The sequence below is a fragment of the Plectropomus leopardus genome, chromosome 21, assembly GCF_008729295.1.
Source record: "Plectropomus leopardus isolate mb chromosome 21, YSFRI_Pleo_2.0, whole genome shotgun sequence".
NCBI classification, from domain to species: domain Eukaryota; kingdom Metazoa; phylum Chordata; class Actinopteri; order Perciformes; family Serranidae; genus Plectropomus; species Plectropomus leopardus.
Window position 1 is genome coordinate 21017974 of NC_056483.1, and position 26456 is coordinate 21044429.

The 26456-nt window shown below is 39.6% G+C and overlaps 1 protein-coding gene across 1 annotated transcript in view; it reads left to right on the forward strand.

The window, feature by feature from the left end:
• svila (supervillin a) overlaps window positions 1-18493 on the forward strand; it is a 63451-nt gene extending 44958 nt beyond the window's left edge. The window contains 21 exon segments of the mRNA XM_042510894.1: window positions 202-288; window positions 1102-1279; window positions 1392-1564; window positions 2465-2578; window positions 2581-2619; window positions 4880-5016; window positions 5989-6136; window positions 6218-6363; window positions 6515-6690; window positions 7743-7893; window positions 8351-8630; window positions 10433-10587; window positions 10692-10797; window positions 12070-12277; window positions 12507-12640; window positions 12759-12914; window positions 13497-13640; window positions 14372-14493; window positions 14798-14953; window positions 15958-15978; window positions 17531-18493. Coding sequence (XP_042366828.1) covers window positions 202-288; window positions 1102-1279; window positions 1392-1564; window positions 2465-2578; window positions 2581-2619; window positions 4880-5016; window positions 5989-6136; window positions 6218-6363; window positions 6515-6690; window positions 7743-7893; window positions 8351-8630; window positions 10433-10587; window positions 10692-10797; window positions 12070-12277; window positions 12507-12640; window positions 12759-12914; window positions 13497-13640; window positions 14372-14493; window positions 14798-14953; window positions 15958-15978; window positions 17531-17617 — 2918 coding nt within the window. The 3' untranslated portion in view covers window positions 17618-18493.
• Window positions 18494-26456: the final 7963 nt, after the last annotated feature.

The window sequence follows — 26456 nt, forward strand, 5'->3', positions numbered from 1 at the left end:
AACTTCATTATTGCTATATGCAACTGTTCATGCTCAGTCATTGCTCAAGTCAGCAACAGCATCAGTGGTGACAAGTGTGACTCTTAATAACAGAAACTCAGACCGCCTGCTTGTTCAGAGGTTTGTGCTGAAATCAAGCCAAGTAAATTTATGGCTGTAACAACTGTGTGTGATATGTGTGGTGCGTGTGCCGTTGTGCAGAGATCAAGGCCGTTCCAGATCTGAACCTGGAGTCGGACTTGAAGCTGGATAAACTGGAGTCATTCCTCGGCAAGATCAACAGTAAAGGTCAGTCATGTTCAGCATGTTGTCTCCGAGTCCATCATGCCTCTGCTTGGCACCGTGCTCAGTCACTGAGTGCAGAATCTTTCACATTGTTTAACCCAATATATATTGTTTTGACTCATGAATATATTCAAAAATGGTGTTGGATATAATGAAAATCTAAAGGATGCGTGCATAAATGTGCCACTTTTGCTAGCCTTATTTCAAGTTTTCTTCACAAATCAGTTTCAATTTAATTGATTTCTTTCAAGAACTTGAGAAGAACTGGCCCAAAAATTAGCAAGAGATTAGTAAAAATTGCAACAAAATGAGCCATAAATTAGCAAAAACAATTAAAGAAGAAAAGCAAAAACAAAGAAATAACTTGATTTTTTTTTTTTTTTTTTTTTTTTTTCTGCACCCAGTGACTGAGCACGGTGCCAAGCAGAGGCATGATGGACTCGGAGACAACATGCTGAACATGACTGACCTTTACTGTTGATCTTGCCGAGGAATGACTCCAGTTTATCCAGCTTCAAGTCCGACTCCAGGTTCAGATCTGGAACGGCCTTGATCTCTGCACAACGGCACACGCACCACACATATCACACACAGTTGTTACAGCCATAAATTTACTTGGCTTGATTTCAGCACAAAGCTCTGAACAAGCAGGCGGTCTGAGTTTCTGTTATTAAGAGTCACACTTGTCAACACTGATGCTGTTGCTGACTTGAGCAATGACTGAGCATGAACAGTTGCATATAGCAATAATGAAGTTATGTAAACATGATAATAGCTTGTGTTATCCTGACACGGCTTCATTTTGTTCCCCCTTAGTGATTGGACTGCCAGAAGCGACCATCACTGTCACACAGAAGAAGGTAAAGGAAGTGATGACCCTCGAAGATGAAACTTTTTCCAAGTTCTACCGCCAAATGGAGGAGCTCCCCGTCACCATAAACAAGGTGACGATAGACGAAGACTTTGATGCCATCTTCGGTCCCCAGGTGCCAAAGTAAGCTCTCACTGCTGGAGGTCATTTTTAAGTAAAAACTCTAACTAGATCATCATTGTGACTCTGATCTTTCTCTGTTGACGATGCCCTTTTTCTTTTGATCCCTCCAAAGGCTGACCTCGGAGATGGTGCAGCACAAGCGAGCGGTGCGCCCGGCGCGTAACGTCCAGTCATCTAGAAACCCTCTGAAGATGCTGGCTGCCAGAGAGGACATCAGACACGAGTACACAGAGCAGAGGCTCAACATCGGCCTGCTGGAGAGCAAGAGGATGAAGGCTGAGAAGAGTGAGTGAGAGTGGATGATGACAGCAAAACACTCAGGGATTAAACAAGGGACAAAATGAATTCTAAATTTGCTCGATAACACCCTAAGTATAATTCCCTGTGTTGCAATATAAAACCTTGATTTCCATGGGTTTTTTTGTTTTGTTTTTTCTTAAGCCTCCGCACTGGCAACAGCCTTGGCCAGAGGCATTATGTTTTGGGGGTCGTTGGTTCTCAAGAACTTGATTTCTCAAGAAGAACTTGAGGGAATTTTTTCAAATTTGGCACAAATGTCTGCTTTGGCTCAATAATGAACTGATTAGATTTTGGTGGTCAAAGGTCAAGGTTATTGTGACCTTTTATAAGTCTCATTCTTATGAACGCAATTTTTCAAGCACACTTGTGAATGTGATATCTTTAAGGATTTTTGCAATATCTCAAGACGGCCTTAAGAAAATTTTGACACAAACATCGAACAGAACATCTCAATCTCAGATCAAAGCTAAACATACTGATATTATACAGTCTATAAATTGTCTCTCCATGCAGGACTCATACTGACCTACATCTGTGACTTGAATCAGATTCCCGTCATGGTGCAGAGCAGTCCCTTTAAAAGCTGGACGTGGTCTGCAGCATGTTACGAGGGTTAGATAACCCACAAAGTCAATGTCATGTCACTGCCATAACGTACTCCTTCACCTCTCTGACAGCAGTACAAACACTTTAACTGTCTGTGGACAGTTCTATATTTGTTACACTTGTATAGAGACCTTCAGTGTCAGGCTTGAAAGGTCATTTACCCTCTAGCTGTTGTCTCGTGTGTTCATCTGAGCTAAATGTAATGATTGAATATTGGGTGTTATGCGTGTGTCCCTCTGTCTCATGTCCCCCCTCTGTGCTCTTTTGTGTTCACCGCAGTGAATAAGAACTCTGGGTTCTCTGATGTGGCTCTTGCTGGTCTGGCCAGCAAAGAGAACTTCAGCAACGTCAACCTGCGCAGCGTCAACATCTCCGAGCAGATGTCCAACAACAGCGCGTGCCTTACAAGAAACTCATGCTCTTACAGGTCAAAGGTCAGTTGAGTGAACCAGCTGATCAGACCATAAACAGACAGGTGCACCTGCATCCACTACAGGGCAACAGGATATTTTCTTAAATTTGTTTCATCCTACTCTTAGTTGACTTCATCATAGTTCCAGCAATAACACATTAACGCATTTTGAGAAGAGTCCATGTAGATATAATTGACTCTAATAAATGCAGCTGTAATGGCTGATAGATGATGGAAAACACAACTGTCAAATTTCTATGACTACCAACAATTGTTTTCTTGCCCACGTTCCTACAGCCCAGCTGTCAGTAGATTGTTGCCAACCTCTGTGCTGCCTGTTCAATATTATTTTACAAAATGAAAACAAAGTAATAAGAATAATTGTAACTTGGGAGTGAAATGAGGGGTTTCCATTACAGATTTGCGCAAAACGTAAGCTGTCTTTTCTGATATGTTGATAAAACACAATTGTGAGATGACCATGTTTGCGCTGAGTGATGTTATGTGACTTCTCCTCTGGCGATAACATTCCGAGCCACTGCACTAACCATCGTTATTTCCAATCGAAGGCCACCGAGGCGTGTTATGCGAGCGATAATGAAAAGGCGAGCCCCTTATACGTAGGAGCAGCCACGTGTAAGGGATTTCTGGGAGGCGATAGACCACGATTTCACAGAGAAATTGTGGGTTCACAACAGCTCAACTTTTAAAGAGTTATGTGATGCAATAACACCTCTTGTAGCGCCTGCTGCATCATGCCGGGTGGTGCCAGTTCCTACTGACAAGCACATAGCCATAACATCATGTGACCTATGAAAGCCAAAAAAGTGTGTCCATTACAGTTTTGCAAAATATGGCTTTTTCAAATTGCCTGAAATACCACCTCACGCCAGCCTGGTATTAAAGGGAGTTATTTCAAATTGACGTGTTTCCATTCAGCCTATTTTGTACTTTCAATTTCAGTTTGCACAATTGAGGTTTAATAGAAACTTGCCTAGAGATCCAACCGTGTGGAGGCAATAGTCCGTTGGTACCTGGCTAAAATAACCATTTAATGCAACACTAGCAGAGAGGGGGATGAGCAACTTGGCAAGAAATATTCCAAAAATTGAAAAAAATAAGTTGATTTAGAAAAACTTGGGAAAAATATCCAGAAAACTATATTTATAATTATCAAATTGTTATTATGATTTATTATTATGTTTAATTATTAATCAAATATATAAAAATTATTTTACAAACCATTATTTTTTATTTATTTTATTTTTTGTGTGCAAATTTTTAATAACTTTTTTGTAGCTTTACATACTTCTTGCTAATTTTTGAGTTACTTCTCAAATTGCCTTATTGCATGTAATGTTTTTATTTTGAAAGAAATCAACCCTATTTGCTACGATTTCAGAGGGTTAAACCTTGGCTGTCTATGCAATAGAAAGACGCAAATACTTTTGAAATTTATAATAATCATAATTATATATATTTTAAAAAATTGCCATAAATTTATTATTACTTATTAAGCCCGTAGTTACAGATCATGCTTTTATTTTGTATTTTTTATTTTAATTTCCATTGTTTGTTTGTTTTTGTTTTTTGTGCTATTTTTTAAGTAACTTAATTGTACTTTTCAGTAATTTCATTACCTTCTTCTCAAGTTTTAGAACGAAATCAGGCCAATCGTCTCAGGTTTCAAAGGGTTAAGAGGATGGAAAAACAAATAGCTTTTGTTTGACACAAAGCTTTGGAAGGATGCTGCTTCAAGAGCGTCCTTTCCAGAGGATATCTAAAAAGGGAGATGAGAGTTGATCTATTTTGGTGTCTTTGCACCTCCTCCACACGTCTGTGGGTGACAGCTGTGGCTCTAAATCACTCTCCCCGGGTCACCTCACACTGTCCTGGGCTGATCCTCTCTGCAGAACCCCTCTGTCTATAATCCACAGCAAATCTATCACAGCACTTTGTGAGGAGGTTAGATTTCCCAACCTGAAGGTGCGGAGGCTCCTGAAACTGTTGAGTTTGTAATTAGAAACATTTTTGATTCCATATAGGAAGCAGACTTTTCACGTTACATGAAATAGTTGGAACGAGGTTTTAATATTAAGGGTACAGTGGGTACAATGCAGATATATGTACATACATGTACGGGGTTAAATGGTGATGGCTGTCACATTGTTGCCCCGACACCTCTACTCTGATAATCCAGGCACGCTGACAGTGATAATCAGAGCTCTCACTGATAAGCCACCTGTCTTCGTATTGTGTTTTGCCTGCCTGTGTAATACCAGGCCGCCGGCACGTCCAGACCAGGCTGGTGGAGCCCAGAGCTTCCTCCCTGAACAGTGGCGACTGTTTCCTGCTCATCACGCCCCATCACTGCTTCGTCTGGACCGGAGAGTTCGCCAACGTCATTGAAAAGAACAAGGTGAGTCTGGCTTCAGGGCGCTGCAAAAATAACTCAAATATGTTGAGAAAGAGCCAGTTTGGGTGGACTTTTGTCAACACAGGTGGAGTCAAGGTGCTGTTATGTGGGGCAGACTTCACGTGCAGGATGTAAACACAGAGCTGAGAGGAAGTAATGGTGGCACAGTGCAGGAAGAAGTGTGTGTTGAAAGGAAATGTGTGTATGTGTGTCTGGGGGTTGTTGCAGGAAGCAGACACAAAATACGGCTATTGTTTAAAGCCTGGTCTGATGAGCTGTGATTGGCTGAACAGAGCGCTGACCTCAATTGGACATAAAGGAATGCTCTGTGCCACGGCCTTCATTCTTTATGAGGGGGTTGTTTGAGATTAGGTCATTAGAGTTTGCAGACTCTTCTTCCTGAGTCATGAACATGAACTTTTTTCCCTCAAAACCATCAGGTAGTCTACGGTTTGAGAAAATAAACCTAAAAATACTGTATGTGTAGATGCACAAACAACAACTTGGACTCAAAAATTAACTTATTGAATGTTGATGGTCATAGGTCATAGGTCAAAGGTCAAAGTGACCTTGGATTCTGCTCATTCTCGTGAACATGATATCTCAAGAACACCTTAAGGGAATTTCTTCAAATTTGGCACAAACATCTATTTACATTCTACAATGAATAAAGTAGATTTTGGTGGCCAAAGGTCAAGGTCAGTGTGAATTTGTATCCATTTCATTCTCAAATGTGATATCTCAAGAGAACCTTGAGGGAATTTCTTCAAATTTGGCACAAACTCCCACTTGGACTCAACAATATACTATTTCTAAATTGGAGGTTGAAGGTCAAGGTCACAATGACCTTGCTATATATCCAGAAGGTCAAAGGTCATCCATGTTTCCATAGGCATGGATGTAAACTGTAAGTTCATCTTGACTGGTGCGTGTAGGCATAAAGGCTTTAATTTTAGTTCTCTGACATTTTTTCAGGCTTCAGAGTTGGCAAACTTCATCCAGAGAAAGAGAGATCTGGGGTGCCGAGCTAACTACGTCCAGGTCATCGAGGAGGGTGTCAGCACACACAGCCATGCTGCCAAGGACTTTTGGAAGATTCTGGGAGGGCAGTCGAGTTATCAGTGTAAGGATTTGTATTGATAAACTCACAACAGTCCTGGAAGCAGTGAAATGCAAGCTGATCCTCTTTTCTGTCTTCTTGCAGCTGCGGGAACACCAGATGAAGACGAGCTGTATGAGGGAGCCATTGTAGAGACAAACTGTATTTATCGCCTGATGGATGACAAACTGGTCCCAGATGATGATTTCTGGGCCAAGGTGCCTCGATGTTCCCTGCTCAACCCCAAGGAGGTCAGACAACCTGACGAGTATAAACACGTTAAACAAAACATTTATCCTGACTGTTAAAAATCAGCCTGGGATTTAAAGCCACTATGTATATAAAAAATGACACTGTTGGGTTGCAGAAATAAAAAGCGTCTTTCTCTCTGTTTCTGTGCAGGTTCTGGTGTTTGACTTTGGTAGTGAGATGTACATATGGCACGGAAAAGAAGTCACACTGGCACAGAGGAAGGTGGCCTTCCAGCTGGCCAAACACCTGTGGAACGGCACCTTCGACTACACAAACTGTGACATCAACCCGCTTGACCCGGGAGAGTGCAACCCACTCATACCCAAGTATGGAAACATACTGCATCGTTATAAAACTGTATGTGTGTTTTCAGTGATTTAGGAGGTTTCGAAACACCTGATAGACAGAGAGAGATGATGCAAAAACATGTAATGAAAAATAGTGTGTTAAATTACCACATTTTGCAACAGTTTCTACTGAAGGTGTTTATCAAGCATTAGAGTCATGATATGTAATACTATTAAACAGATATTTGCATATGTGTAGGCCATGGGGGAACAATTTTGTATAAGTCCCCTGTAATCCAGTATTGACTAATCACGTTTGAGCGACAGGTAAACAGTCCATGTGGAGAGAAGGAACACTTTGGCTACAGCTAAGAATGATTAAGCTTTTTATGAGCCTTTTAAATTGTATTTATCTTCGTGTATGCAGACATCTGTTTATAAAGATTAGCCAAAAAACCTGGCACAAAGAAGCGCAAGTTTTGCACCCACTATCCACTGGCCAGATTGGATTTCCCAAATATTGACTATTGTCATCAGATCAATAGCTGATGAGTTTTCAAGGCACAATATGAAATGATTCCTTTACACTAAAGCATCAGGCTGAAACATCCGATTACAAAAAGGTTGCTGGTAAAATTTTCTGCCACTTAGTGTATACTTATTGAAGGAACATTTATATGCGTTTCCAGTGTTTTTGTATGTGATTTTTAAATATCAGATAACGACAAATTAGTTCTTGTACTTGTGTCATGATGGATGTTTCCCAGTGACCACGACTCTGTACAGTCTGTAAAACCTGCAATGCAGTTTATCGTATTTACACTTATGTGTTTAGAGTTTTATTTTGTGTGCAGATGTATGCAGTGGTTCAGCCTACCTTTAAATAAGGTGTTCAAAAAAACTGCTTAACCACCAAAAAACATGTTATTAGTCAGAGGGTAGAGCTCCAGTCTGACTTGATGGCCTCAGTGTTTCTCATATTTGTCATTAACAAGCAAATTCAACATATGGCTGCTGGACAGTGAATTGAGAACATTTGATGGAAGGACGGGTATTGTGTGGCTGAAGTACTGTGTCCTCCTCACCTGTAGGAAAGGTCAGGGCCGACCTGACTGGGCGGTGTTCGGCAGACTGACTCAACACAATGAAACCACGCTGTTCAAAGAGAAGTTCCTGGACTGGAGCGACTCCAGGAAAACACCCAGTCCCACAAAAAACAATGACCATGCCGCTGATCAAAAGGTACCAAAATGTAATACAGAGTCACACTGATTATAGTAATACTAATAAAATACGTATTACTATAATCAGTCTGACACAAAGAATAATGTAAATATTTGACATTCTCTCAACAAATGAAATAAATCAATAAATGAATAAAAAAATAATTTGTGCATAATGCGATACAGCCCTTCTATAATGACAAAGACAATAACAGATAAAGAAAAGTAACAAAGTAAAAAGTAACAATTACACCTGCACTTTTGCATCTGTTCCTTGACCCTAACCTGCCCATTCCCCATGGGTCTTTCTTGAATTTCAATTATACATGCACAAAGTTTCTTCCACATGCATTATAGAATTTAAAGGAAAACAAGCATGAATACAGATTCATATCATATTTCTAGCTAAGTCTGGTGCCGCCTCAAATGATATGTACATTCTATCCTCCTATTTCTATCCTTCGTGTCCACCCCAGGAGCAATCCACCTCTGATCACCCCCACGCGTACAACGCCTCCCTGATGCTGCCCGTCCATCAGGCGCCCATCTGCACCAAACTGGACGGTTTCAACGTGGGCCGCGGTTACGGTCTGGTGGAGGCTGAGGAGTGGCGTAGCTACGAGATCACCACGCTGGCGGTGGAGGTGTGGCACATCCTGGAGTTCGACTACAGCCGCCTGCCGCGCCAGAGCATCGGCCAGTTTCACGAGGGCGACACGTACGTGATGAAGTGGAAGTACATGGTCAGCACTGCAGGTAGGTGTCATCTATTTACACATATGCACCATCACTTATACACACAGACGGGAGGAGCTTGAGTTCTATTTAAAGTCAATAAAGCTTTATTCATGATTTAATTCAAGAACCTAATATTGTTAAACTACTGCACTGCCTAATATGGCACTAATAAGATCATTTGCAGTTTTCCTCCTCCCAAGAAGCACTGCATGACCCTAGTTTTTATGTGGCTTACTGTAAACGTAGGCCACTTAAACTGCACATCATAGCCTTCTCTGAAATACCTCTGACTCACTCTGAATATGTCCATCTTTGATTGAGACCCCATTGTTCTCTGTTCCAGACATTTAATGATGTGGTTGAATTGCCTCTGCTGTTCTATTCTCTACAGTAGTAGATCAAAGTAGTTAACCATGAAAGAGTCTCCCAACTAGTTTACATTAAATCATCCATTTCAAATGAGATTAACATCTGAAGTACTCTGCTCAGCCTGTTGACCCCACGACCCGGCCCCGGTTAAGCAGATGAAAATGGATCGATGGAAATTAGATTAACAATCATTTCTATGCCTCCTCGCTGGCGTCAGCTGTGGCCAGAGGCATTATTTTTGGGGTTGCACAACTTATTATTATGATGCCATATCCTTAAGGCCTTATGGGAATTTCTTTAAATTCTGCAAAAACATCCACTTGGACTTAACGATGAACTGATTAGAATTTTGTGGTCAGAGGTCAAGGTCACTCTGACCTCATCCGTCTCATTCTTATGAACACAAAGGCCTTAATGGAGCTAGCTCAAATTTGGCACAAACGTCCACTTGGACTCAAGGATAAAGTGATTAGAATTTAGTAGTCAGAGGTCACTGTGACCTTTTCTGTCTCAATCTTTTGAACACACGATCTCAAGAACACCCTGAGGGAATTTATTCAAACTTGGCACAAACGTTTACTTGGGCTCAGCAATGAGCTGATTAGAGCCTTGTGGTCAAAGGTCAATTTGACCTCATATTTGTTGCATTCTCATGTATACGATATGTGAAGAACAGGGGAAGAGGGAACTGTTTCAAATTTGGCATAAAGGTCCACTTGGACTCAAAAAAGAGCTGATTTGAATTTAGTAATTAAAGGTCAAAGGTTATTGTGACCTCCACCATCTCATTCTTGTGAACACAAGGGCCTTAAGGGAACTAATTTAAATTTGGCCCAGACATCCACTTGGACTCAAGGATGGACTGATCAGAATGTCTTTGTCAAAGTTCACTATGACCTCACAAAACACAAATGTTTTGACCGTAACTCAAAAATGTATTTGCAAATTATGAAAAAAATTCACACAAATGTTTTACTGGAGAAAATGGCGAAGTGAGTACATGTCATATGCAAAAGGTCAAAGGTCAATTTCACTGTGACATCATGATGTTTTGCAAAAACACTTTTTTGGCCATTATTAAGTGCCAAAACTTGGAGAGAAGGGGATAAATGTGGTCAGATACTGAATTAGTGACACTAATTTTAAGTGTCTATCTTCTGTGATCTTCTGTGCTGCCGAGTAAGATGTGTGTGACGCATCAATGTTTTAGAATATGCAGCTTATTTGCAGCAACATTCATGTTTAAAGCGCTGTCAGTTGTCATGGTTACATGTGAGTGTGGAAAGACATGGATTGTTAACAATTTTACTGGTTCACTGAGTCACTCAGCCACAAGACGGTAATTCTAGTCTCATAAGATCCTGTTCCATGATTAGTCCTGTACGCAGCACTGAATAGTTCTCACGTTAGTCAGACATTAAATCTTTCTAACAATCTCTCTCCATCATCAGTTGGAAGGAGACAGAACCCTGAGCAGCAGAAGACAGCAGGAGCTGGGAAGGAGAAGTGCTGCTACTTCTTCTGGCAGGGCCGCAACTCCACGGTCAGCGAGAAGGGAACGTCAGCGCTGATGACCGTGGAGCTGGACGAGGAGCGAGGAGCACAGGTACGCCAGAGAGCATTGTTTGTATGTGTTTTCTTTGTCTGTCCATTTTTGTATATATAGTTGTGTGAGCTTTACTCCTTACCTATCACTTCATCTTCCTCCAGGTTCAGGTGCAGCAGGGGAAGGAGCCGCCATGTTTCCTGCAGTGCTTCAAAGGAGGGATGGTCATCCACTCGGGGAAGAGAGAAGAGGAGGAGGAGAACTCCCAAAGTAAGCTGACATTACAGCTTTAATACCATTTTACATGCTTTCATTCTTCATTTTTTGATAATTTTGGCTGTGTTCATGCACATGGCATATATTTTTGCAAGACTCTGTATTTTTGATTAATCTTCTTTAATCAGCTCAGCTCCTACAATAAGTGTAAAATACACTGTAAAAACAAAACTGTGGCATGTGCCCTTGAAACCCATTCAAACTGCAATGTTTCATCCCACAGCCATCAAAGCATAGAAACATGCATTGCATTATTTCTGGGTATGGTGTTACCATATTTGGCATATGGAGAAAATACATGCTATTTCCATTTGATGTTGTTTAAAATAATAATCTCAGCGAAAGTAGAAAATTATATAAAAGTATAATGTTTTTTATAGCCTGATTTTGAAAAGTTCATTTAGTATGTAGAGTGATATGTGTATGGATATTTGACACTGCACAAAAAATAATACTGTCTAAAAATCAACATTGCTGCTAATCATTGACATATCCTTGGCTGTGATAATCAGAAAATAAAAATAATCTGCTTCGCATTTAGTATAATGAAAATAATTATTTTTTAAATTAAAAACATAGTGGCATCATGATAAAACCTGTCGTATAAAAGGTTAAAATTCTGAAAATTAATGAATATTTGATATTTATGATTAGGACTGATGTTAGTTAAAAAAATAACTCAATGAAAGTAAAAAATGAAATGGAGTTTTGTGCACAGAGAGATACAAGTGTGTGTAATATTAAAATTAGCCTTAAGGGAACTAGTCACCAATCATCAAGACAGTTTGCTCTGTGCTGCTATTCCATCTTTCTTTTCTACAGATTTAATAAGCTAATAGTCTGTTTAGAGGTCCATATTTTGCTTGATCTTTGACTGTTCTCAATGAATAAAAGTCACACTGTGGCAGTCATATAAATTTATAATCGACCCATAAAGAGTGACTCATACAGTATATATGAGAACTGTGTTGTGGCTCAGAGAAGAAATGGATTGCGAGAACAGCAACCCTCCTGAGGGAAAAAAACTGAAACTTTCCGGACCTCCATATTTTCCCACACGTCAAAAAAATAAAAAACAGAGCTCTTGTGTTCTTTTGGCAACAACACGTTACACGTTAATAAAGAATTTTCCTTTTTTTCACAGTTAATGTGAACAAATTTTTTGAGATATGAGCATTAGCAAGATAGCCTAAAATGTAAAAAAAAACATTTAGTTACGTTAGTGTGTATGTCCTTCAACCCTCGCCCTGCCCCTGCTCCCCTCAGGTGACTGGCGTCTGTATTGTGTGCGAGGGGAGGTGGAGGTGGAGGGCCACCTGCTGGAGGTAGCCTGTCACTGCAGCAGTCTGCGCTCCAGAGTCTCGATGGTGCTGCTGAGCGTTAGCCAGGCCCTCATCTACCTGTGGCACGGCTGCAAGTCTCAGCCACACACACGGGACGTGGCACGCACCGCCGCCAACAAAATCAAAGAGCTGTGAGTGGAAACTTCATTTTCTCCCTTTTAAGTATTCAGTCAGCACAAGTCAAAGTGACCCAAGAGGTGAAATTCAAACGAGTGGAATTTTTCCATTTGACTTCTGCCAACAAATAACCGAAAAGTTCCTTGATCCTCTATTGATTGCCTTGATGCATTTGGATAAATCCATCTCTGATTTGTTTTCATAGTGCTGTTCTCATCAGTCTGTATATTTGTCTTTGCGCAGCTGTCCTCTGGAGACAGGCCTCCACAGCAGCAGCAAGGTGACCATCAGGGAGTTTGATGAGGGAGCCGAGCCCACAGGATTCTGGGAACCTCTCGGGAGGCGGGACAGGAAAACGTACGACTGCATGCTGCAAGGTGGGAGAACCAAAGCGCATGAAACCCAAAGACTGATTTTAACATTGATTGTTAATTAAGCTGTGGATAGTATGATTAACTTATTATTATTATGTATTTGTTGACCTTTGACCCTCAGACCCAGGGAGATTTAACTTCTCACCACGTCTGTACCAGCTGAGCAGCAGCTCAGGGGAGTTTGCAGCTGTGGAGTTTCTGTATCCTGCCAGGAACCCCAAGGAGGTCAACTCGATGCCGTTCTTGCAGGAGGACCTTTATGCAGCCTCACAGCCAGGTGCACACATGCATTCATCTTACTGTGCATGTGAAGATAATAATAGGATCTTTTATATAACAGGTTTTTAAAACATGTTCACGTGTTCTAATGTATTTTTCTTCATTTCTTCACTTCAGCTTTAATTGTAAAAGAAATAAATTTAATTTTACTCATTAAATGACATCACAGCCCAACTTAATTTATTTTTATACATTAACACGGGACCTAAACAAACATTTGTTATACAGATTTCTTAAATTTGTTAATGAAATAATTGTGACTAAAATATGTTCAGAGATGGATATTTTACTATTGAAAAAAAATGTGTCAGTGCAAAACTGTTTCGTAATAGCCTCAAACATATCTTTGGCCTGTCCCAAGCATGTCTTAAAAAAAATCAAACCAAGCTGTTAGATTTCAGAGGTTTCAATGCATCTGTAAGGCGCATGAGCGCAGCACAAGAAAACTGATGTCGAAACTAACTCCTAACCATGAATCAGCTGCCTGAAAAAATGATGAGCGGCCACTTAAGCTAAACTGTCCTCACTCTGAAAGTCTAATTATGGTGTTCTCATCTTGTTTTCTTTCTGTGATTTTCAGCCCTGTTCCTGGTGGACAACCATCACGAGGTGTATCTGTGGCAGGGCTGGTGGCCTCAGGACAGTGAGAGCACCGGCTCAGCCCGAATCCGCTGGGATTCAGACAGGAAGTGTGCCATGGAGACAGTGCTGCAGTACTGTAAAGGTATTCCACTTCAATATTCCAGTTATTAGATACATAAAACATTATCTGTTACTGACTGCTGTGTAATATTCTATATATTTTTTTATTGTTTTGTTTATTTTTTAATTGCAAGACAAAAGACACAACATTGACAAAACTAATAAAATCCAATATAACAATAACAACATGAAATAAGAACACTGAAAATAGGTCAGTCAACTAAATTTCCACAAGGGTCGAGGCTGTTGATTTGATGTTAGTATATGCGGTGTGTGTGTGTGTCTGTCTGTCTGTCTCTGTGTCTGTCTCTGTGTCTGTGTCTGTCTGTGTCTGTGTGTATACGCGTGTGTGTGCATAAGCATATGTATATATATTCTAAACCTGTCATTCTGGTATGTTGGAGAGAAAGAAATGGGGAAAAACATAAATGAAGTCATTAATTAATTAGTAAACATAAAAAGAAAAAAAAGACAAGAAATAAATGAATGAACAGATAGTTAATCAATAAAAATGAATAAATTAAATAAGAAAAAGGTGAGGGGGGGTTTATGAGATAAAACATTTTAGCTTTTTCTTTCTTAATTGAATAATTGAATGTTAGATTGAGAATACCCTCAGACAGCGGCACAACAATGAATATGAACTGCAGTGCAGAATTACCACAGCAACGACTGCTAGGTGCCAAAATGTTCCGAAAATGAGAAAATCTGTGTCTTTAAAACTGCCATTCTGCTGCTGTTTTGTTCTCACAGAAAAGAATGAGAAGAAACCTCCCAAAGCGTATCTGATCCACGCTGGTCTGGAGCCACTCACCTTCACCAACATGTTCCCCAGCTGGGAGCACAGAGAGGACATCGCTGAGATCACTGAGAGGGTGAGTGAGTGGATCACATCATATAATCTGATTAATTCCGTCATCTGATATGAACCCAGATTGCTCACAGTGTCTGCCTTTTTGTACAAAGAAGAGACTTCCAGATCAGTCCAGGTGTAAAGCATCATCCCTCACTGATTTCCTAATTAAATTTATCATCTAAGATCCGGCTCTGGTGCTTTTTGTGTTGAAAAATAACAGATTTTGTGTGTGTGTGTGTGTGTGTGTGTGTGTGTGTGTGTGTGTGTGTGTGTGTGTGTGTGTGTGTGTGTGTGTGTGTGTGTGTGTGTGTTTGTGTTGGCAGGAGGCAGAGGTGTGTAACCAGATTATCCTGGTGGAGGACGTGTTGGCCAGGCTGTGTAAGACCACGTACCCCCTGGCAGATCTTCTGGCCCGGCCGCTGCCCGAAGGAGTCGACCCTCTCCGTCTAGAGGTCTACCTGTCTGATGAGGACTTTGAAGTAAGAACCTGCAGTCTACATGCTGTCACTGATGTTACTTAACGATGATAAACCACACCCACATCCACAATTTAACCCCTTGATAACTAATTTCTTTCAAAAACATTAAATGAGGGAGGCAAGCAACCTAACAAGAAATGGCCCAAAAAATAGCAAGAAATTCATAAAAAAAACTTACAAATAAGTTAGTTAAAATAAAATAAAAATAAAATTCATCATAATGATATAAACTAGAAATAATAATAATAATAAAAACAGAAAATGAGTCAAGAAACTGCTTAAACAATTCTATTTCTCCTGTTTTCTGTGATATCACTTTAAATATATAGGAGAATAATAAATATAGCTGTCTGAACATTTTCCCCCTGTTTTTTGGTAATATCCACTTGTCACCTTTTACTAATTTTTTGCAGTTTGCGGGACATTTCTTGCCAAGATGTTCATTATGATTTTTACCATGTTTGTGAAATACATCAAACTGATTTTTGTAGGTTTCAGAGGTTTAAATACTTGCGAAAGGCGTCAAAACAGTGCACAAGAAAACCAGTGTTGACCAAAAAACAAAGCAGGAAACTCTTAAAAGATTACAAGAATAAAAAAAATAAGCAAAAACACAACAAAATGAGTCAAGGAAGTGCTTAATAATCAAATTTTTATTATTTTTTTATTTGACATAATTTCCAATATATAAATAATATGTCTAAACGTAGCACAAGAAAAGTGATGTCAATTCAGGTGTTAAAGCGTTAAACATTATATATAGTATATAATTTAGCAGCTAAATAGTTTAATATTTCCCTCTTATGTCTGTTGACACCAAAACAGATAGAAGGGTGAATATTGGACTTATGGCTGTGTATTAATTTTTCATCTTTTTCAGATTTCCCTCCTGTTCACTGCCCTCTTTACTTTTTGTAATCTTGTCTTCTGTCATTTTCTGCCATCTTTTCTCCATCTTACTGTCTTTTTATGAACTTATCTACTTCATTCATTCCACCCTCCAGGGTGTAGGGGCTTATGGGAAGGTGAGTCATCTGACGTGAGCATGGATGACCTGGACTAGTGCTCCTGTTGCACAGCATCATCTCTCCTCCCTCAGTTTAAAGGAATACTTCACGCCCCAGACGACCATTTGTATATCAGTCATTTACCTATTTTAGTGTGAATTCTTGAAGAATACTTCTTCTCACATGCCTTCACAATGGACGAAGAGTCCAAAAATAAAGAAAATTCTTGATGATTTGAGGTAATAGGGGTCCATGTTTAACAATTGTAAAAATAAAACGAAATACAAACTTTCACACAAGTCTTGCATGATAATCGAAGTTTAACTTATCCAGCCGTTTACTCTGTACTTTCCAAACAGACAGTCCTTTTCCAACAGGGAACTGAAAGTGAAACTTGTCACTGACAAAAACAGTAATTTTATCTGGTTTAACTAACCAATCAATGCAGCAGTAGACCAGCGGCTCCTGAGTTAGTTTTGTGTAACTCTAATTGAAGTCTTTTGACAGGTTAATTTGAATTCGCCAAAGTAACACGTTAACACAAATAAAGTAAGAGTTTAAGGCAGCAGTAGAGCAACAGCTCCTGTATTCAGTGAGGTAAAATCGCTGTTTTCGTCAATGGAGTCTGGTTGAAAGACAGCATGGGTAAGTTTCACTCTCAGTTTTAAATGCTGAGGTTTTAGCATTGTATATAAATCAGGGATAGTTGTCCATATTGTAGTAGGTTCTATGCAAAATTTGGAAAGTCTTTAAGATAGTGTGGGAATATTCTTTCTATATCGACATAGTATTGGGTTGTGTATAGAAATTGGATAGCAATTTCTATACTTCTTTCAATTCCTTTTTAAACATGTGGTATCTAAGCTTGCTTGAGTGTTTGGTTATTGAGATTAATGTAGATGTATCGGCCTACTTTTTGTCTTTTTGTTTTTGTTCATTGCACTTGGTCGTAAAGCTTTTGCTTTTTGGGAAGTCATGAGAATACAACTGCATAAATGAGACTTGGATTATACTGTACAGTTCTGTGAGAGTTTGTAAACAGATGTTTTGATATAGTTTTGCTTTTATTAAAGGTGGACCCCTATTACTCTGCTGATTAAGAATTCTCCTAGTTTTTTCATCCTTCATTCATCATGAGGGCATGCAAGTAGAAGAAAGTTCTCTTCACAAATTTAATTAAACACCAGGTAACTAAGAGATACTCATGTGGTCATTTTGGTGGTGATGTATTCCTTTAACCATAATCCATTTTCTTTCCAACTCTTCATCATCTCTTTTTGTTTATCTGCTCTCTGATAAAACGTCTAATTCTTTTCCCGTTTAGCATGTTCACTCACTCTATGAGCTGGTGTGGAAACTACTGAATCCTTCAGATATTAGCTCTTAAACCATATTTAATAGGGATTTGAACTGAAGAATGATGTTCATTGTCTCACTCGTGCATGAGTGTGTTCTCAGAGGTTACTCATTACTCGCAATGCAAGCTGGGGGATTGTTTGGTTTGAAATCTGAAACAATCTGTACGGTCAACAATAGTGTGAATGCTGAATATGCGCGGCTGTTTCCACAGAAAGCCCTGGACATGAGCAGAGAGGAGTACGGAGCTTTGCCTGGCTGGAAGCAGGTGAACTTGAAGAAAGCGAAAGGACTTTTCTGATTGGCTGATCTGAAGACACCAGGATGTTGTTCTGTCTCATGTGTTTACGTCACGTGACGGAGGCTCAGGGGCTGCTCCTCCTGAGTTAACCGACGGAGGGTTGAGGACTGATGGAGTGATGAAGGTATGGAAGAGATGATCAGTGAATGAGAGATGTGCCAGCTTCTTGCGCTGCAGATTTCCCTCCCATCTGCCTTTTTTTTGTGTTTTGGTCGTAGAAGTAGGAGACAAATGTAGGCGAATGCACTTCTGATTAAATGTGTTCTTTAAAGTCACACTCTAGAAGATTCAGATGACGTCCATAAGCATGGAGTGCAGGTCCAAGAACTTTACTGAATTTGATGTTGATGTATGTACATATGTACCATATGCGCCACAGCCCAGTGCCCGTATACTGTCAGCCATGCAGCCATGTGTTTCACACACTCCACATCACACTCTCTGCTATTCCTCTGTTTGTTTGTGCGTTACAATTAATTTATATTTATCAAATCCACATTTTTTAAAAAAGCTCCATGAATATTCACCGAGCTAAATTTGAATGAATAAACTATGTAATTAATGCGGAGGTTTGTGTCATATGTTGATAAATAGCAGATATTACAGAATGCTGTACAGTTCACCATTTGCCATTTACAAATCAAGCGATGCAGCTTTATTTGGATGCATCCAGTTTTTGTTTCAGACGGGAAAAAGGATACAGGCTCAATGAAAGGCAAAGACGGCGATTATGAAATGTATCTGATTTTTCAGTCATACGGTGTATAGTGCCTTGCTTTTGTGTACAGTTTATATACAGATCCTAGTCTGCATTTTGAAGACTTTTTGTGATATAAAGAAATATTAGAAAAATAAACTCTGAATGTTGGAAAGCCACAACATTTCTGTTGCCTTTTTGTTTTCTTCATGGTGCAAATTTAACTTATTCATATACTGTATTTTGAATTCTTAGATTCATATCATGAGCTTCAGTATGTGACCAGTAGATCCAGTAGAGGGCAGTATGATACTAATTTCTGTGGATTCGAGACAATGAAGCGGACAGAAGCTCCCGATGGATTCACAGTGAGTCATATTTAAATATGAGATTACTCTTTTACTATCTACAACAAGGGACACGGTGTATGTGTGTCACTATTCTCTTGTCAAACTTATAGTCCACTGAAGGACAAGACAAACAGTAGCAGAGGATAATTCTGAAAGCTAAACAGATGATTTGCACAGTTAACCAAAAAAAACAAACATTTTTCCTGCTTCAAATTCTGTTTCTTTCTTATATAATTACCTTAATCTATAATTTATTCATGCCTGTTATTCAAATGAAGCTGATGAAAAATTAAAAGTAGGGGGAAAAAATGATACTAAATAAGTTGGGAATTACCACTGTAGCTCTTAGGTGATTATATTAAAAAGAACAAAAGCTGATTGAAAATGATTCATATTCCTTTCTCACAGCAGATATTTTTATTTGTCATTTTATGAAAAGCACAGGTGTTACTAATAACATTAATGATGGCTCTGTTCTATTCAGGTGTTCCTATAAGCCGTGAGTGTGACTGTGAGCCAGTCTCAAACTGAGGCAGCTAACTGGAATTCAGCCATCATTAATTGTATTATTTACACCTGTATTTCATTGTTGTCCATCGTGTAAACGGCAAACAAGGTAGATCTTTGGAAAGAAAAGAAAAGCAGGAATGTTTATTGATCAAACATTTCAAAATATGAAGCCTGATTTGCTGCTGTGTTTACTCTGACAGAGACGTGTGTCTTTGAGTTTTTAGTACCTAAAAAGCAATGTAAGTATACTATGTACACATTTGTGCAGTACTTAAGCACAAATTTGAGGTATTTGCACTTGAGTGTCTTTATTTCATCATCCTTCATACTTCCAATATTGTACATTTACTCCACTACAAAGACTTTTTCATACAAAACAGGATAAAGTTATGCACTGTTAGAGACTAAAGCACCATGAAAAGTATAACTAACGTCATGTATACTTTGTACCATACAAAGTATGTACATGGGCACACACACACACAAAGTGTATATATATTGTATATATATATATATATATATATATATATATATATATATATATATATATATATATATATATATATATATATATAGCTTTAGTCACTTGTTACTTCACACATTCAGATTTCTAATACAAAATCTGAATAAAACTGATAATCTATGATATATCTTTATAGATTAAATCATTCAGCAGTATATAAAGTAATTCAAATGCTGTGCTATGTCAGCCATTATGATGAACACATTAAGGCAAGATTTTGAATCTAGTAATCAAATACATATCACTGCCACTTTTAACTAACTATTTCTGCTTTTGTTATTTTATTTTGTTGATACTTTTGTACTTTTACTAAATTAAGAGTTTGAATTGAGGACTGTTAGTTGTAACTTCTACACCATAGTATTGCCACTTTTACTTAAGTAAAAGATCTGAATACTTCTTCCCTCACATATCATATTTTTGATAATGTTAATTTAATTCATTTATACCTGTTTTTTTATGGTTTCTTTCCCACTGTTCGGTCAGCTATCTGGGGGGGGGTTTCAGGTTCTTATGTACTTATTTAATTGTTTTGTTTCCAAAGCGTGCATAACAGAAAAGGTCTGGTACCAGGCAGTTAACATCTTACACAGCCAAAGTAGATGCTCAGTCAGAGCATAAAAAACAAGTGTTTATGCTGTGTAAATTGTGCCTTTAGACGACCAGGACAGACCTATCTTTATAAAAATACTGCTGAGAAAGTCATCATGTTTTCCTGTCAGTCTCATAATAACACCTGTGTGGCTCTGATCATGGCTCCTCTGGGTTTTCGTACGCTGTAACAACCCACAGAACCGTTCAGCCTGTTTGCCTCACATATGGCAGCTTTATGGATTCTGTTAAAAGCTCAATTACCTATGTGAAGTCACAGGTGAAAGCTGCGATCAGCCTTCCAACCTGTCAAACTTCACAGCCTCATTTTCCAGGCTGTCCTCCAACTCTTTACACACACACACACACACACACACACACACACACACACACACAAGCTGAAAGCTCTCAGATGTTCTCAATATCAGCCGTTGGCCTGTGTTGAGGAACAAGAGCAATTAGAGGGGAATTTCATGCAATCACAGTAGAACAATATACACAGCAGGTTTCTGTTCATCCAACTGTTGCTCGAGTGTTGCTCAATATTTTAACAGCCTCACTGACAGCCTGCCCCGAAACAGCAACAAGAGAAAGAAGAAGCTGCTGCCTTTTCCAAAAAGGTTGGCAAGGCGCTGCATGGTTCTCGCTGTTTTTCATCTGCTCGCCCTCTCTTGCATGCTAAGTTGTTGGATGCTGAGCCTGCGCTGGATTATTCGTTTGCACATGCCTCCTCTGAACTCCTCTGGCCTGCGAGGAGTTTGATGTGCGACATGGAGCATATCCGCCCACCCGCTCCTCCACACCCACTCAGTGCAACATGCTCCAACAACCAACCCCCCTCCCCAACACCTTCTCCACCCCGCCTGTCTCTGTCTCCAGGAAGACCGTAGGATGTACAGTATGGTACTGCGCACACACACTCTGCCAGGTGTGTGTATTATCTGTGAGACCGTTTTGACTCTGAGCCCAGTTTCTGTGCTGAGCTCCAACCAGCTTTTCTTTTGATACAATCCCTTTACAGGATGCAGAAACATGAATGCAAAACACCCTGACACACACACACACACCTGTACAGTACACCATGTGGATACACACACACAGAGGATCTAGCAGTGTAGTAGATGTACTAAAAAACCTACCAGAATCGGATGCAAACTGAAGGTCAGCAATCTCACAAAGAAAAATGAAACTGGTTGGAAGTCATCAAGTATATGTATTCAGGTGCTAAAGAATCAGCTCACCCAAATGACCAAAAGTTTTAGTTTGCGCTAGTCACATTTGAAAAAGAAAATCACTGTCAATGATTTCACGATTCTTCTGGATAATCCATAAAGCGCACCGTCCAGAGTTTTCAAAGGGACTTTTTCTTTGATAGAGAACATTTCCATTTTGCCATTATTTCCTGTGAGATGTGAAATTTTATGACTTGGTTAAAATAGTTTCAAAATCCCCTTGTTAACTTTTATGTGTCGCATCGAGCACAGTTAAACTCTCCTGCAGTTAATTTCAGGGCTTACAAGTACATTTATCCCACAGACACAGACACAGACACACACACACACACACACACATACACACAGACACAGTATCTGATCCACAGAAATATATCTGAGAAAATAGTTAAGTTTGCTTTTGAATGTGGATACAGTTGTTAGAGATCTCAGGTCATCAGCATTGCTCCAGGAGCAAAGTAACCTGATCTGGGTCTTATTCTTTTTCCAGTTTGGTTTTTTAAACTCTTTAAATCAGCTAAGAATAGACTGTGGACTGCTTACCCATTGCCAGTAGAGCAAAGCTGTGTACACGGCCCTGCAGCAGATGAGCATGCATGTATAGTTGTGTTGGTGTGTCAGTTTGACGTCACAGACAGGCCGGAGAACAGGTGGACAATAGAAAGCATCATGGAGAGAGGTCTGTGAAAACTTAACGGTGGTTACTTCTCTCTTACTTATTTCTTCAGTCTCTCTTTCAATTCAGAGTGATTTGAATTGACGTTTTAGTGTTGCTTTGGCGGAGGTTAATTAGTGGAGGAATGTCACTGTATCCCGCCACTTAAGGCACCTGATTTACCCAGGTGCTGTGTTTCCATCAATGCCGATCAGAGCCAGAGGAGATACATACTGGTGTCTACTGCAGAGTCATTTGAAAAACAGATGTTAGCAGGTGTGTTAGTGAACTTTTTGTGCCGTGGGAATAAGGTTTTAGACTATATAAAGCTCCCCCCACTACCAAAAAGACAATTATTTTCACTGGTTGATTCTAAGGACTCTTTGTGACGAGTGAATTGACCCAGAATGTGTGAAACTGGTGGAGTGCACCCTTAAGCCCTGTGAATATAATAAAGCAATACATATAACACTATAAAAGGGGGCATTGTGCATCAGGGCTTCTTTTGTAACGTCCTATGTTTATACCGTATTGTGGCCTCTAGTGAAGTCAGGGTCTGAATATTTGCCATAAAAAATAAATGGAACTTGAACAAAAACCATCACGTCCTCGATTAGTATGTGACAGCGCTTCATAGCGAGCCTCCACAGACAGCGATTCTGCACCTCTGAGGCAGTGGCGGGGAAAGGTGAAACTGTAATGTTTGTGATTAATTATTAGATTATGCAAAGGGTAATTAAAATATCAGTCAATATTTACCGGGCCATATGCCACGGGCGCTTTTGCAGCCATGGCTCGCCTGTGAATTTTAATATCCCAAACAGGGGGTGAAAGGCGCCCTTTGGCAGGTATCTCCCTAATGCTCTTAACCATCTGTCGACGCTCAGCCCACTTCCACACTAACATAATGTTTTGTTTATGATAACAGTGTTAATTCAACACAGGCTTAGGTGCAAAATGGCACAGTTGAGCTTTAGCACCATTTATTCCACAATATTTGCATTTGGCGGCGTGCCTGCCCAGCGGCACTCCTCCCCTCTCCTCCTCTCCTCCTCTCCTCCTCTCCTCAATCCACACAAGATGACAAGCAGCGAACAATGAGAGTCCAAATAAGGCTTAGCACATATTCTTCTGCGTGCTGTGTTTCCTTTTTGTTCACAGTTTCTATTTATGTGTGGATTATCAGCTGCTTTCGGCATCACAATGGAGCTGCAGCTTCCTCTCCTTCGACAATTCCTTCTCTCCTGATTCCTCCTCTCCTCCTCCTCTGATGCCTCCTCTCCTCTCCTGTTTTTTTAATTCTATCTCCTCTCTTGATTCCCTCTTCTCTCCTCTCTCTCCATGGGTACTCATCTACTTTCCTAATTCCTCCTCTCCTTCCCTGATTCCTCCTCCCCTCCATTTTTACTCCTCTCCTCTCATGATTCCTACTTTTTCTCCTTTCCTCCTTCTTTTCTTCTCTTCTCCTCTCCTCTCCTCTCCTCTCTTGAGTCCTATCCTGTCTCCTCTCCTTTCCTGATTCTGCTTCTTCTCTCTGCCTCCTCCCTCCTGATTCCTCTCCTCTCTCAATTCCTACTCCACTACTCTCCTGATTCCTTCTTTTTCCTGTCCTCCTCTTCCTCCTTTCCTCTCCTCTCCTCTCCTCTCCTCTCCTCTCCTCTCCTCTCCCTCTTTGGGTTGGAAAAAAGCTCTAAGCCCCACACTTCCTGTCCAAAGTCTCAGAAAGCCACTTCAAAGACCTGGGCCTGAGATGATTTATGGGAAATGAATTTCAGAAAGGAGACTTTTTTTCTCTTTTCTGGTGCCCTGGGCTCTTAGTGGTAAGCTCTGCTTGTTAACCCAGATTTAGATCTCTACCCTGATGGAGCCCATAAAGTGGTGTGGATTTATATAATGTGGAGCGCAGCCACGTGCCTCAGGTCCCCTCGCTCACTGTGTCTCTCCTCTGTCTCCTGTCCAATTTAGACCTGGACGGTCACTTTGAAAGCTGGAAGGAGGCTCTGCAGCACCTGGGGCACATCAACTCCAGCAGACCACACACTGCAGCCCAGGCTCTAAAGAAGGTTAGACTTTAGTCCCCAGGTTTATGATGGAATTAACCTCGAGATGGAAAATAAGAAAGTAAAAGTTAGTTCTGGGCAGGGCTGCAACTAAAGAGTGTTTTTAACAAAATAATCTTAAACTTGAGGGCCACATAGAAACTTTTTTTCCAGAGCTATGAAACGCATATCAGATAGTGACCATGTCCTCAGTCTCACCAGCCTCTTCGAAAATATACAGTTTTTTTTTTTAACAAAGAAGTTTTTTAAGTTTTTTTTTCACAAACTTTATAGTGGTTACTTTTTTTTGTATATCCATTACTTATTCAGTCTCTCTTTCAAACCCTGTGCTGAATAATTTCAATTAATGTTTTAATGCTGCTCATGAGGAAACGGATGGTAGTTAGTTGTGGCTAATCATTAAATCTTGCTGGTAAAGGGGCTGAAATTAGCAGGTTCACATGGGTGTTGTGTTTCCATTAATGCCAATCAGAGCCAGAGGCGATACATACCAGTGACTACTGCAGAGTCATTTGGTGTGAATGCTTGTTATTGTTACCTTTTCCATTACATTTAAAAGCGAGATGACAGCGAGTGTAAGCAGGTTTTTTTGTGCAGTGGGAACGAGACTGTTGTATGGTTTATTATTTAAAGATTCACTATGCAGGACTTGTTGGTTACTATCTGTATGCATTCAAACATGGCTCCTCCTCCTTACAATGCTTGGATGTACACTGGAAGCTACTGTTGTAGGAGCGTCACATTTGTTGTCATGGAAAAGAAAGGCTATTTGACAACTTTGAAATAAAAACGGGCTGGTGGTCTGTATGATATTCAAAACATAGGCATCCCAAGAATGGCCTTTTTAGAAAGTCCTGTGTTTGTTTGACCCATCCACCACCCCAATCTATTTCCTTATGCAGACTTTTGGTCTTTATACCTCTTCTGTCTTTACTTCCATCAGCACGTTGGTCATGAGAGCACATCCTTCCTGCTTATGTGGGTTGTATTATAAATTCTATTTTGTTACTTTTCGTAGGTGAACATACAAACAGTGCATAAAAACAGCCTGACCTGATCATAATGTAGACAAAATCACCACCACACGCTTCATAAGTGATGATCAAGAGCAATAATTCTTGTATGAGTCATACATTGTTGTTTTTTTAGGAAAGTCCTGCATAGTACACCTTTAAATATCTATGTAGAAAACAGGAAGCCGTGAGCTTTGACTGATCAGCCACTTGAAGTGATGACTGATAGAAACACTGCAGAAAGAGAGACAAACCGCTTTACTTTATGAGTCTGGGATGTCCTTACAGTGTCCTACTCATTTCCTGGGACATTCCCTTGAATGAACTTTGTAAACTGGTACTAATTATGGGGAAAGCTCCTTGAAAGAACTGCCTCATTTAAACCAAAGTAAATATACCATCATGGTTCATTTATTATTGGAAACTTTATTCTTGTTGTTGAATAGTATTCTTGTGACATGTTCAGTTGTCCTGATGTGCACTGACTAAAAGCACTCTCTTATGCTGGCTATTAATTGTTATTGGTTGGCTGGAAGAGTGCAAACTGAGCATGGTCCCTATTTTTCATATTATTAGTATATTAGAACCAAATTAAACAGTTCTTGAGAGGAAATAACCAGGAAATTACAGACCCATGAAATGAAGTGTTACAAAACCCCACAATTATCAAAGATATGTGTTGATGAAGACTGTGAAATGTGGTTGAAACTTCTGGACAAAGCTGGATATATATATATATTCTAGACCAGTGGTTTCCAGCCTGAAATGACCTCTTTTCTATCATTTAGTGAACTGAGTATGCCTCACAATGGATCAGCAACTGATAAACCGAACAATCATCTCAAATTGTGAACTCCATTACTGCAGAAAATTGCTGTTTAACAAGTGATGAATTGGATGAATTTTGAGCAGATAATAATCTTACAAATTACGTACTTAAATGACTTTTGCTACTCAATTATTTCCATTACTAATCTCAAAAAATATAATATTTAAATCGTTAATCTTTTGATTTAATTATTAGTCCCCTCGTTCCGAAAGATGATACAAAAAAAGCCCCGTCAAATTTTCTTATGCATCTTCAAATGCCTTGTTTTGTCCAACCAATAGTGGAAAATATGTGTAAGATTTTTTTATATTTTTGCGCAGTAAAGGACTTAAAGTAATTTTTTCCTTTTGAAGTTTAGTTTTAATAATAAAAACTACTT